The 14,232-nt window shown below is 39.1% G+C and overlaps 1 protein-coding gene across 1 annotated transcript in view; it reads left to right on the top strand.

Annotated features, from left to right (window-relative positions):
* The window catches only part of PRSS12 (serine protease 12), a 266,504-nt gene that overhangs the window by 127,723 nt on the left and 124,549 nt on the right, over window positions 1-14,232 (top strand). The window contains exons 5-7 of the mRNA XM_082272842.1: window positions 2,992-3,170; window positions 5,334-5,475; window positions 10,884-11,080. Coding sequence (XP_082128968.1) covers window positions 2,992-3,170; window positions 5,334-5,475; window positions 10,884-11,080 — 518 coding nt within the window. The remainder of the gene's footprint in view (window positions 1-2,991; window positions 3,171-5,333; window positions 5,476-10,883; window positions 11,081-14,232) is intronic.

Genomic DNA, 14,232 nt, shown 5'->3' with positions numbered 1-14,232 from the left:
AGTGAGCCATTCAGGAGACAGAGGTGGCGGGGCCAAACCACAGCTCCTTTTGTGAATAGACACACAGAGTAGGGGCTCGACTCAGTGCCCCCATAGCAAGCTGCTTGCTGTGGGGGGCACCCAAAAAGAGGGAGGAGCCAGGAGTGCTGGTGTGGGAGCTGAAAAGAGGAGGATCCAGGCCACTCTGTGCAAAACCACTGCCCAGGGCAGGTAAGTATAACATGTTTATTATTTTAATGAAAAAACATGTAAAGCTTTACAATCACTTTAAAAAGTCAGTTGTTACATTCATATTTCAGTTTGAAGCAGATACCAGATAGGCCAATTACCTATTCACATTTCTCAGGGAGCCTGAAGAGAGCTCTATGTATATGACTCCACTCATTCTCTATATCCATTACAACAGATGCCAAATACTAGAGAATACAGGTTGGGGCTGAGTCTTAAACTCTTACAAAAAAATGCTACTGAAGTCCAAAGAGACAGAAAAAACAGGAAAGTGTTTTAGCCCACTAACATGCACCTAAAATTGTAATATCAGTTTTGAGAAAGCTGAACCAATTGGCTTGTCATAGATGAAATGACCTTACTTGGACGTAATTTATCTTTGCAAGTGCCTCCATTGTTTTGAAGTCAATACATGAGTCTCTTCCCTCATGCTAAGGAGTTCTTATTGATTTCAATCAGCAGGAGTTTTTTAAGCATCAGTCCACTGAAAACTATTTTTTAGTTATAGATAAGGTTGATGGGGTGAGCCCAGCACTGTCTTCATGGATGTCTTGGATTCTTCAACAGTGAGGTCTATTTGTCATATTTAACAAGTACAATTCTGTCCACCTGGAAGCTTTGATGATGCCCAATTCTTTGTGTTCTACACATGTTGCTTTCTCTGTAATATAAACTAAATAAAAACTCCAAAAGAGTAGAAAGACATAAGAGACTGTCTGATGATTTAACTCTCCAGCATCTACTAAATACTAAAGTATTAATTTTAAATTGAATAACCCTTAAATGCTTGTAGATTTATTATTTAAAGTCTATTTTAACACAAAATAAATTATTTCATTTTCAGCCATGTAGTGGGGTGTACATGATTTTCAAATTAATATAGCTAACAGGAGTCATTCTTCTATTTTAGCAGTCCAACGGTTCTACAGCTCTTAATTGTGTTGCTTCTCCACCCGAGGTGGAGGAAGCATATCTTTTGGTTTAATCTAAGCTTATTGGATCTTTACAAAATAACACAATAACATGGTCATAAAGAAGCATATCTTATGAGCAGCTGCCTTGTGGCCAAAAAGGTGCTGTCCATGGGTCCTTCATTTTTTCCTCCTGGCATTGATAGTGGGCATCCCTCAGTGCTGCAGAGTTTTTCATTGCTGAAGTTATGTTGTCAGCACTGTTCTCTGAAACATTGTGCTGTGAGCCCAGGCTGATATGATGACACATCTCCAGGGAACATTAGGAGGGTATACAGGAGGTGGGCTATCCAGGGCTAGGGATCAGCACTGGATGAAAGAGGAGCACAAATGGGAGCTGAATATGGGTTTTAAAGTCCAACTCCAGGAAACCTAAAACTCCTCCCTTGAATTGCAGCTGCGCTTGCATTGCAAGGGTTAAATGATCATTTAGGTCTAGGGGAGAAAAAAAGCAGTTTTACCTACCTGATCCTCCACTCCTTTGGCATACAAAGCTCCCCCATGCTCTAACAGCGGACTGTTCCTCAGCACTGTTCCTCAGTGTCCTCACTTCCAATGCAAGACTATAAATTCAACTAACCTTGGATCACTTGAGCATAGGGGAGAAGAGACTGCAGGGACAAGTCTAGCAGGGCAGAGGAGCTTGCAGGAGCTGAGGATCAGGTAAGTAAAATCACCAAGTCTGCTAGACAGAAGCAAGCAGTTATCTCTTCCATTGCTTGTGCAGTCCCACTGCAAGAAAGAATTTGTAGATTTCCTTGATTATAGCTTTACATATTAACCCTATAGTGTTTTAAATCTTCCACCAGAAATTTTGATTTTGGTTAAAGACAACTTTAATTATTTTTTTCTTGAATACAGAATTCTAATTGATATTGATACAGGGCTGCAATAACCTCCCCAAAAGCTTCAAATATCAACTTGTCTGTATAGTGCATTGGGCACAACGAGAGATGAGAATGCTTTAAAGCCCAAGTGAACTTTCAGGTTAAATGAGCTAAATATATTCCATGTGCATCTGAAAAGGAGTGTTCAGTGTCTTACAGTTTATTTTATTTGAAAAGAAGCTAAATCCTGAGTAAAACAGCCTAATCTCTGTCAGAATGCTGCAGACTAGGGCACTTCCTCTCTGTAGAGAAGCAGTAGTCTCTCTGCAGAGGTCAGACAAGCCCCCTGCTAAGTCAGAGCAATACATTTAGCAAGCAGCCTGAGCTTTGCTGATTACAGGGCGAAAGGTCTGACTTAGCAGGGGGCTTGTTGAACTTCTTCAGAGAGTAATGGTCCCACTCTGCAGCATGCTGGCAAAAACTAGGCTGTTTTTTTCGGGATATAATGGCTTTATGAATAAATCAAAACTGCAAGACAGACTGCTGCTTCCCCACAGAGAAAAAGGGTCCCACCTGAAAGTTTCATGCTTCTCAGGCTACAGTTTTGGAAAAAAAATGAACTAAAAAATATTGAACAAAATTTGTGGTGATGCTCCTGGAATGCACATAGTTGACTTAAACTGAGAGTTGAATTAATAAGTCAGAATGCTCACAGAGAATATGAACCAATTTCTATTTTGGTGGCTTGTACAACAGAAATATAGTCCTGCAAGCAAAATACTGTTTTCTTAGGCAGCACATGCTGGTATTAGATTTTACTAAAATAATCACGACTGAAATGATGGATCTTGTAAAAAAGGTGTAATCATTCAGGTGTGTATAGGACAGATGTCTAAGTTTATACTGTGTATACTAAATTGTAATACATTCTGGTTTACACTCACCTATATTGGCTTAACCTACAGGGGTATTGCTAAAGCATGGAATCAGGCTCATTTTGGAGAAGGCACGGGTCCTATATTGTTGGATGAAGTACAATGCACAGGGAATGAGCTGTCTATAGAGGACTGTCAGCTTAGCACATGGGGCGAACACAACTGTGGACACAATGAAGATGCTGGAGTCTCCTGTACACCACTGGCAGGTATCCCATTTTGGTAGCAAAGTGAAATTTATGTTTAAAAATGTTTAAAAATGTGTTGTAATTTTTTAGTGTAGTAGCTCTTTATAAGAGCATTACCATTTTTTTTTTATTTTAATACTCCAAATGAAGTCTCACACCTTTTTCTTTTTATATCACTGTGTCAACTGTTTTATGATACCCTTGAAAATACCATAAAGTACCCCTTTGTTTTAATAGAAATTGTTTTCTTGCTCTCTCTCATGCCAGTGGTCTGTGCTTTATGTCTTAGATCAGACCTTGGCATTTCATGGCCACCAGGCCACATCTAGCCCCTTGACTGTTCCTATATAGCCTGTGATGCTTCCAGGAAGCTGACAGATTCAGAGAGGCATGCTACCAGATGTCCATGTGGAGAGCTGCAAACACACAACCTGGGCTTGTGTAACCTGGACTGAAAGGGTTGAGGAGATAACTAGCAGAGCTGCAAGCACTAAAAGGAGATTGGTACAGCTCAGTCCTGGCAAGAGAGTTGGGATATCTCCTAGGCAAACCTGTTGCCTAAGGCAGGCCATACATGGTTCGAATTAATTACCTGCAACCATGGGTTGCAGGAAAGAAATTCACATGATTCCCCCATCAACACAGACAGTGCTGAGAGGGGATCAGCAATTGTCTTCTCCCGGCGAGGGCAGCAGGGAGAAGATAGTGATTATCACTAGCAGCTATAGCAGCTGCTAGTGATAATTGGAAGTGAATGCGGAAGGCAAGTTGATTGATCATTCAACTTGGTACATTCAGCCTTCCCATTAATGGTTAGAATCTCAGCCGGTTCCTGCAGAATCGGCTGAGATTCCAACCATGTATGGCTGGCCTTAGAGACATCTCGGCACATTGGCCACTCAGCTATCCAGCCTACTTCTTTTTGTTTACGTCAGAACCAAGCCTGCATGCTGCAAAACACAGGAGCCCTGCATTTGTTCTTTACTCCAGGATCTGCATAATTCCCAGCTGTACTGATCTTAGGCTCTCTTCTTCCAGTGCTTGCAGCTCTGCCAGCTATCTCTCTGAGCTTCTCAGTAACACAGGAGCACTCAGAACAGCAGCTCAGTTAATTAACCCCTGTGCCAGTTAGCTCCCTCACTGCTTCTTCTAACTTACCCTACACCAACATTGTGACCAGCAGATTAGCAGAGGACAATTCTTCACTACTGCCTCTAATAACTGTGAGTGTGCACACTATTTCCTAACCAGTTGTACCTATTATTTCTAGTGCCAGGCATGTGTTTTCTATATGATTACGTACTTACATACCTTCCCAGGTCCAAAGTCGAATTACGTTCAGCCTAGTTTCTCATGTTGCCTCTTGGGAAAATAACTGACAACCCCTGGCTTAGATGTGTAAATGCCATATGTACCGTCACACGAGACATCACTCAGAGGGAGTGTGTCTGACCATGTTTGTTTGATTACAGAGTGCACAGGCTAGTGGTTGTCCTCTGGTGTCTACTGGACTGCACAATCATATTTGGAGACACCTAACTGATATAACTTGAATGTGATGGTAACACTATGAAAGTGGAGGTTGTTGGTACAATGTCTGTCTGGCTATATATAGAAAAAACGGGATGAAGCAAGATTTATTGTTTATACCAGAGCTGCATAACTGTACTGTATCTGCAGGACTTTGCCCGTGTATCGTTCCAAAATATAAAGCATAATTTGAAATTAAAATTATTATATTTTCTGTGAGTACTGTATGTATGTTTGCAAAATATCTATCTATCTGTATGTATGTATGTTTGCAAAATATCTATCTATCTATCTATCTATCTATCTATCTATCTATCTATCTATCTATCTATCTCTCTATCTATCTATCTATCTATCTATCTATCTATCTATCTATCTATCTATCTATCTATCTATCTATCTATCTATCTATCTATCTATCTATCTATCTATCTATCTATCTTTACAGAAAATATATATATTATGCGAAAGGATGAGTGAATATGTGCCAGATGCAGCACTTGATCTGATGTTCTTAAAGGTTTTTTTTTTTTAATGCTAGTTTGCATATTTTTAGAAATATGCCAAACTGAATGTTGTATTGCCTAGATATGTTTCTTCTTAATATTATGCAGAGTGGTGTCCCATTATTTTGCCTATAAATGTTTCATGCAGATGGTTCCATTAGACTAGCAGGAGGTAAAGGTAGCCATGAAGGACGTCTAGAAGTGTTCCATAAGGCACAGTGGGGAACAGTATGTGATGACGGGTGGAATGACATGAATACGCACGTTGTTTGCCGCCAGCTTGGATTTAAGTAAGATATTTTTCTCTGAGTAAATAATGGTTATATGTTAAAAAAGACAAAATAAGTCGCTTACATTTAATAATATGCAAAAGTCAGCACTTCAGATAGTTAATTTAACCAGTTAAATATTTGGCCTAGATTATTACTGCATTAGTGTATAAAAAAAAAATAAAAAAGAGTACACAATATTAAAGTATAAAATATTATCTTAAAAAAAAAAGCAAACTCTATAATTTTGCTCATGCCACAATGCTGCAGTAAAACAGAAAAAAAAAGAAAAAAAGATGCCTGTATGTTGAATCGTTTCTTTTATGTCTGAGGAATTCTGACATAGCCTCAGGTACCCCAAATTCTGTTATGCAGGTACCACTCAGTTCCACATTTAAAATAACATTACTTTGCTTGTTAGATTTTTGAGGCAGTGAAGGGAAATTTGGTAAGAAGAGCTCTTCCCTAAAATTCCCTAGACTTTACATACAAGGGCTTTACTGAAAGTAATGCAAAAGTGGGTATAATTTGTTATTAACTTACATAGGTCGTTTTTTATTTCACATGCTGGTAGAGTATGCACAAACATACTACTCAGCATAGTCTCCATCAAGTTATGCATTTGCGCCATTATTGAACCCAACTCTTGAATCCTCTTTGAAAAAAATTAGATGTGCACGGTTGTACCCACTTCTTCACAGCCACTGTTACCTCATTTGTGACTAGATTTTTAACTACTCAGGCTTTAGGGATGGGATGTGATGCCATTCTCCTGTCACCAGATCTGCAAAAAACTTGTCTTCAATGGCTTCAAACGCTTCCAGCAGATGCTGATTTTCCCTTCTTCAAACTATCTATCTTCATCCATCTGTGCACATTGTTCTTGTCAATGGTGTGATCTCCATAAACATTATGTAGCTGTCTGTTGATGTCAAATGGCCTTTACGCCTCCTTCATCAAGAACTTAATGTGGGCATGTTGCTTCTGCTTGGAATCTATTATTTACCAGCAATGAAAAAGAAGAAGAGTGCTCACTTTTGCATTACTTTTGGTACAGCCCTCTTATACCAGTGGGGTATTGAAACCATTAGGGATCACCCAATCCTTCTGGTTATCTGATGCAGAATACAGCATTAATGATTTATTTCAGGGTTGAATCCTTACTATCCTAAATTAAACAGAATCCTATAGTTCTAGCATCACAGATATTTGTTTTCAGTATTGATAAGTCTTTAAGGGTTCATCTCGTCAATGCTGTGGCTTTGGAAATATATAAAAATGATATATAAATATCACCAGGTGGCAATACAATATATCCCCTGCGCACAAGTAAAAACACACAGATGCGTCTTATTAAAGACCTATTGCAGCTACTTAAAGGAAAAATATGTTAAAGTATACTCAAATCAATAATCCCTAATGGACCACGAAATTAGTATAAGTAGCGCAGATAGCGCATGTATCATTCATAAATGATAAGCAAAAGAAAAGTCCTTTGAACGTTCTAATATCAATATGAATAATTTCACATATAAACGTCCTTCTTTTGATATAAAGGGTCAAAAATCTTGCAACAGTCCACTCCACCAAGTAGGGGTCACCACTGTGTATTGGGGTCACCAGATAGCTAAACCTCCACCGTTGTGATCTACAGAGGTGTGTGGCAACTCACCTGAACATATGGCCCACCTATTCTCATAGGACAGGCACACAAGCATGTATATAAGTCTCCCTCTTGGAATCGGCTGCAGCTGCAGATTTTAGGCATACATCCCTGGTGGTCTCTCAGGCTTTGGCAATATATACCAGACTTGGAATCCATAAATAAAAATGACCTGTGCTTTTTCTAAGACAAAAATATTCTTATTGATAATTGTTGTTTGGCTAGAATGTGGCCAGTGTCCTACTGACTAAGGTTATTTGTTATATATTTAATATCAGTGCTTGGTAAAGGGAAACACGTCCTGTAAAACATGCTGTGTAGAAATATGAAGGGTCATTATCTTATGTTGAAGACCCTTGTGGTTTTAAGATCTTTCAACACATGTTTTAGAGGACTACACCACCCACGATGGTGACTTGTGTATTCATTCAGAACAATGATACTTTCATAGCTTGCATTCATACATATGGAGCCCACACTTGCAGGCTTCTGTGTTGTGTCTGCTGCTTGCCTTTGTATCTTGTCTTTTGATTGTATAGACTTTAGCAGTGCCTGAATGTATAGAAATGTGCATTTCCTTTCTTTTCTCTGTTCTTTTTAAAGAGGCACATTCAAGGCCTGCCTGCTTGCTAGTAATGTAGTCACACGTGTTTTAGAAGAAATTTAAATAAAGAAAGGATGGCGCTGGTGCAACTCAATATAACAAATAAATATGTGAATTAATACTGAGTGATTGTGAATACATATACCCGAGCAAATAGGAATTATTAAGACAGATATCTACAATAAATATAATGTTAAAAAATATATAAATATATAAAATAAGAAAACTGTGTATATATATATATATATATATATATATATATATATTCATTTATATATAATAAGTGTAATAACGTGATTAAATAAATAAAAGGAGACGTGAACCTTAATGAATCAAATAGTGCAAAAAATTATTCAAAAAATTGTGAGTAAATGATAAATGGTAGAAAAAGTCTCAAAGTTCATTGTGTAGTATCCCACACCGTGTGAATCAAAGATAATGAAGCAATCCACCTCGTGAGCTGTAGTATCTAAAATTACAAGGAACTCTGGCACTTCTTATGACATCCAGGCTCTATATGGATGGCATAATTCCTCCTCCTACTTGGTTAGGCTGCTGCTAAAGATAGCTGTGATGGTAATCCTGAATGACTCTCCCAATGTGAATATGGGAATGGAGAAAACAGGAAATCCAAAATAGTGTAATTCCATTTATTAAGAACATATAAAATAATATATAAAAGAAAGACAAGTTTGTGCTTACATGCAATAGTGCCCCCTTGGCACAGGACAGGACCGCAGAGATAACAGTGTAGTGTATATGGTCACGGAATGAATGTCACTTCTTCCTCCAACTCGTAGCGTGGCAGCAGCCGGCCTGCATTCCACAGCTCGGGAGGAAGTGACGTTAATGGCTTGTTCAGACAACAATGCATTTCGCTATTGCGTCCTCAGGAAGTCAGGGTCCTAAAGTCTTACTCTGGATACCTGAAAAATATTTTAAAATTGCCTCCCCCCACTTTGATTAGGAATGGTAGAGTTTGTTTTTTTAGAGGATTGGCCAGCACACTGTAAAGCTATAATTAAGTCCAACAATCTTCCTTTGGGCCAGTCTGGCTGAGATGATCAATTTCTCAAAGCTGCCCTTTTGCTCTATCACAGCTCTCTTGTCAACATCACTGTGCCTGTACAGTGCAGTACCAATGGCCACATCATCAGCCCACATTTCTGTGCTGGAGAGCAGAGAGACAGACAACAAGCACTAGATTCTTCATCAGTTATCAATAGGATCATCCTTTTTATTCATTTTTTAAATGCCCAAAATTTGGCTTTAAGGCCTCATGCACACTGGGCGTGATCAAAATGTCAGTAGAAAGCTGTAGCTGTAGAAGGAGTTTTTCAGCTTTTTTGCAGTAGCGTTTTTCAGCGTTCTTTAGCTGTAGCATTTTTTAGCTTTTTTTTTTTTTTTTTTAGCAAAACTATATTCCTGCCAAAGCTTATGACTCACAAATGTTAATAAACGCCAAATAGCCACGTTTTTCATAGTTTTTCTGCATTTTTAGCTTTTATCAGAGTTAGAGTGTTTTTACAGCTGAAAAACGCCTCTTAAAACCCACTAGTTCTGGGTTTTTTTCCAGCCAAATAACGCCCCTGCCAAAAACTGCTGCTAACAGCCTATATGTGCATGGACACATAGGATAACATGCTGGGGAGTTTACTGGCTGTGGAAAAAAATATCTGACACCAAAAACAGCAGCTGTAAAAACGTCCAGTGTGCGTGATGCTTAAAGTGTATGCAAACCCCAACAATAAATGTCTATTATTTACTCCCGTTTGGTCTGTTACAGGTATCATCGAAAGTGTTTTGTTATCTCTGTTCAATAAATACCTGTTGATTTTTCCAGAAAACTTGTGAGCTGATAACTACCTGTGCTCTCTGTCTGTGCATAAGAAGGGGTTATGGAGAGGAAGAGGGAGGTTGGAAAAAAAGGAAAGGTCTGTGTTCTTTGTAATGAATCAAAATGAAGTAAGCCTAGCTGACAGCATATGCTTTGGAATTCAGAGCCAAAAATACAATGGGGTTGATTTACTAAAGGTAAATAGTCTGTGCACTGCAAATGCACTACAAGGGCAGTTGCTCTAGTTCTGAGGGGAAAATGCAAGGAAAATATAAAAATGCATTTTTTGCTTGCACTTGATTGGATGATAGAAATCAGTAGAGCTTCCCCTCATTTCAGAGCTCAGTTCTAAAGCAACTGCAATTGAAGTGCACTTGCAGTGCACAGTATATTAGTAGTAGTATATTAGTATATTGCCGTGCACAGCCTTTGGTAAATCAACCTCACTGTGTTGTCGTTTCAAAGAAGAGGGTAGGAGCACACTATATTTCTGGCATATCAACAGTTGTTTTTCTGTACTTGTAGAATGTTTAGAGAGATGAAACATAGAAAATTGTGCATATATTGTAGAGATTTATTAAATATGTTTTTTATATTGCCATGTCCATATAATTTAAAGTGGTTCTAATCTAAAGGCACAAGGTTTTTTTATCTTAGTGTATTCTATGCATTAAGATAAAAAAAACCCCTTCAGTGTGCAGGAGCCCCCCTCATCTTAATCCAGCGATATGCACAAGTGCCTTGGCCGTCCAGGGCTCTCCCTCCTGATTGGCTGAGACACAGCAGCATCACCGTTGGCTCACACTGCTGTAAGTCAAAGTCAATTAGCCAATGAGGAGAGTTAGGGGACGGAGTCGAACCATGGGTCTGTGTCTGAACGGACACACAGAGCTGCAGCTCAGCTCGGGTGCCCCATAGCAAGCTGCTTGCCGTGGGGGCACTCGACAGGAGGGAGGGGCCAGGAGCTCCAGTGAGGGACCCGAGAAGAGGAGGATCCAGGCTGCTCTGTGAAAAAACACTGCACAGAGCAGGTAACTATAGCATGTTTGTTAATTTTAAACAAAAAAAAAAAACGGAGACTTTATTATCACTTTAAGAACGCTCCCATTGACTGTAGTAAATGCTAGTGAGCCCCTTCACTCATTTTACTGGTGAAAACACTCCTTGTCTGGCTTTAAAGATCTGTATGTGTCTGAGTATTGGTGTTATTTTTAGTAGCACTGCCTTTTTTTAGCTGAGCCCCCAGATCTGTGCAGTAAAGTAAGATGATTGATTGTGAGATGACAGTAATTTACTAAAAAAAAAACTGTTGATTTATATTTTAGGTATGGAAAGATCTCGCTGGAGAATGATTTTGCAGAGAGTACTGGTATCATCTGGCTGGATGATGTGGTTTGCACAGGCAAAGAGTCTACTCTCACACAGTGCACTAAGCAAGACTGGGGCAAACATGACTGTAGCCATCAAGAAGATGTTTATATAACTTGCAACCCAGAAACTGATCAACACAGGCCCTTGCCTGGTATGTAAACGTCCCTATCTTTAAAAAGAAAACTCTTAAATTCTTGTTTTTTTAGTTACCAAAAAGAGTGGGTTCTGTCAGATATGTTCATTTGGGAAGCAGGATGGGGTTACGGGGGTTGCCAGTGGAACAGGACTGGGCTTCATGTGTGTTTCTTTTTTTAATTCTGAAAGGTTTAAATTTATGGTGTATACCAGTGATGGCGAACCCTGGCACCCCAGATGTTTTGGAACTACATTTCCCATGATGCTCACGCACTGTGCAGTGTAGTTGAGCATCATGGGAAATGTAGTTCCAAAACATCTGGGGTGCCAAAGTTCGCCATCACTGGTGTATACCTTTCAACTGACCTTCAAGCCAAGTTTAACTCCCGCACAGAGTTTGAAAGTTTGTTTCAAAATAGCATTTCACCTTTCATGCTACAAAACCATAAAGGAGTTGTAAAGTCAGAAGGTTTTTTTTATCTTAATGCATTCTATGCATTAAAGGGTAACACTACTTTCCTGGAAAAAAAATGAATAAAAACAAAGAAAAACAATATAGCATATACAATTGCGACACAAATCATATTGTATTTGAATGTTATTAAAAATTACCTTTCCTTTTCAATCTGCAGCTGTTGTAATTTTCTGAAAATGCAATGCAATATGTCTACCTGGAGCTGTTCTGTACACAGAATGTATACAGACCACATCCCAGAAACATCATTTCCTGCTTGTGTGATTGGCTCACCAATTTTCCCAGAAATCTGCCTAAGATACAAGTCAGACTTCTGGTATTCCCTGCAACGCAAATGTCATTTTAGGTGAGATATTCCCAATAGGAACATGTCTAAAGGGATGTAGGCCCAGCAGATTTCCTCATTACAGCCCTGCAGCTGCCAAAGCTGAATGATGATTATGAAACCACTCCCATTAGACTCACTTTCCCACAGGAGCACAGAGGAACAAACAGTGATTTCTTCTGAATAACAAAAGGTAGGAATCTGCAACAAAGTTTGTTAAAATCTTTGCAATGCACATATATCACCCAGAGGGGAAAGTTTTTTTCTCAACAAAAGTGGAGTTACGCTTTAAAATAAAAAGCCTTCTGTGTGGGACAATTGTCCTTAGCCCCCTAATACTAACCTGAGCCTATCTCTATCCAGCGATGTCTACAAGTTCCTTGGCTGTCCGGATCTCCCCCTTCTGATTAGTTGAGACACCCATTGGCTCCTGCGGCTGTCAATCAAAGTCAGTTAGCCAATCAAGTGAGAGAGAAGGGGCAGGGTCAAACTGCAGCTCCATGTCTGAATGGACACACGAAGCTGCAGCTTGGCTCAGGTGCCCCTATAGCAAGCTGCTTGCTGTGGAAGCACTCATCAAGAGCGAGGGGCAAGGAGCAAGGAAGAGGGACCCGAGAAGAGGAGGATCTGGGCCCTTCTGTGCAAAACCAACTGCACAGACCAGGTAAGTATTACATGTTTGGTATTCTTTTTGTTTTAAAACAGGACTTTACAATCACTTTATGACAGCCCTAGTTTCTTATATATCCCCAAAAACTAAGAATGGAAAAAACAAAACTAAGGATCTTGAAGTATTTCTCTCTTACTATCTAAGACAGGGTGATTATAAATTGTCATATCTTGCAGTTTCTTTTGAGCCTAAAAATATTAAAGGCGACATCTTAATGTTGCCATTCATTGTGTTTCTGGCTGACTGCCATTTTGCACTGTCAAAGAAAATCAAAGTAACAGCAATTTCTTTGGCGGTTGCTGCGTTTTTTTTTTCTAAGTAGAAAAGAATAAAGCACTAAGATAAGTAGTGTTTGGAAAGTGTTTGGAAACCTCAGACGATATTCCTTACTTCAGGTGCTAATTAAAAATGTGCTTCCGAGATATTTTAATTAAATATATTAAGAACCAACCTCGGTAATGGTGGAAAAATAGGTATTGTTGCAATGGTCTTTATTGAATGCCTTGACACAGAGCAACAATTTGCAGCAATCCAAATTAACCAGTCATCTATTAGCTATCAGCAGTTTAGTGAAAAATGCTTTCTGAATATTTACTTAAGGTTGATTTATTTTATATACTTTAGGAAATGCTGTTGTAATTGCACATTTCATGAACACATTATGGATGCTTGAATATTGGTATTTTTATTTCCATATTTAAAATTGGAGAAAGTCCAAAAGTTTGAGTTGTTGCAGAAACAGGTATAGAGGTTTTTTTCCCTTTACAGAGATCTGTTCTTGTTTCCTGTTTTCTCTCAGGACAGTAAGGCCAGCCATACAGGGTTTGAATCTTGGCTGGTTCAGCAGGGATTGGCCTAGATTCAAACCGTTATTGGGCAGGCTGAATGCACCAGGTTGATCGATCGATCAACTTGGGTACAACCAGCCTGCCAGATTCTCTTGCGATTCCCCAGCGGGGACGGCTTCCCGCGCCCTCCCCTGCAAGGAAAAGTCAATGGCCCGACCGGAGGGATTCCCGTATTAACACTGTCTGAATCCACCGGTGGTTGCAGGAAAGAAATTCACTCTGTGTGTTGTGTATGGCCAGCCTAAGCAAAGGAACATTTCTCCAAAAGAGACACAGACAATTGTGAACTTGTCAGAAGCCTGAGCAATTAAAACTGACCAAAATTCAAAAGTGAAAATCAGGTGTCATTAAGTCTAAAGATCTAGTAAGGTGAATAATATGCAGATCTCAGATTTTCCTGTAGTTATTATACTCCTCTGCTCCCACTTCTCTTCTGAGCTTTCCATTGGTTCTTCAATATGAAGGGAGGAATTATTGACCAAATGGAATGCTTCTGAAAGTTCAGGACTGAGCTTCAGTTCAGTTTTATAGAAAAATAAATCTCGATTCATATCTAGCTATGTCAATTGATGTATTATTTGTTCAGACAACTTTCACTGAACGTAATATCTGTATTGCTTGTTTGTCCTATGAGCAGCTTGTGTCCGGTTTACTGTAAGGCAAAGAAAGCAGTAAAGTTGTTACACATTTTATCTGATGTAAAACTTTCTTTTTTTACATTTTTTTGTGCAAACTAGACCTGTCCTATTCTGCTGGGCACATTAGGTGACAATTTAAATGTTTCTGTAACAGTCGATACTATAACTATACCTATAGCTTTATATCTATAGCTGTAGCAATCTACAGTACA

This window comes from Pelophylax lessonae (assembly GCF_965119305.1).
Source record: "Pelophylax lessonae genome assembly, chromosome: 1".
NCBI classification, from domain to species: Eukaryota; Metazoa; Chordata; class Amphibia; order Anura; family Ranidae; genus Pelophylax; species Pelophylax lessonae.
Note: the sequence above shows the minus strand (reverse complement) of the source record. Positions and strands in the feature narration are given on the sequence as shown.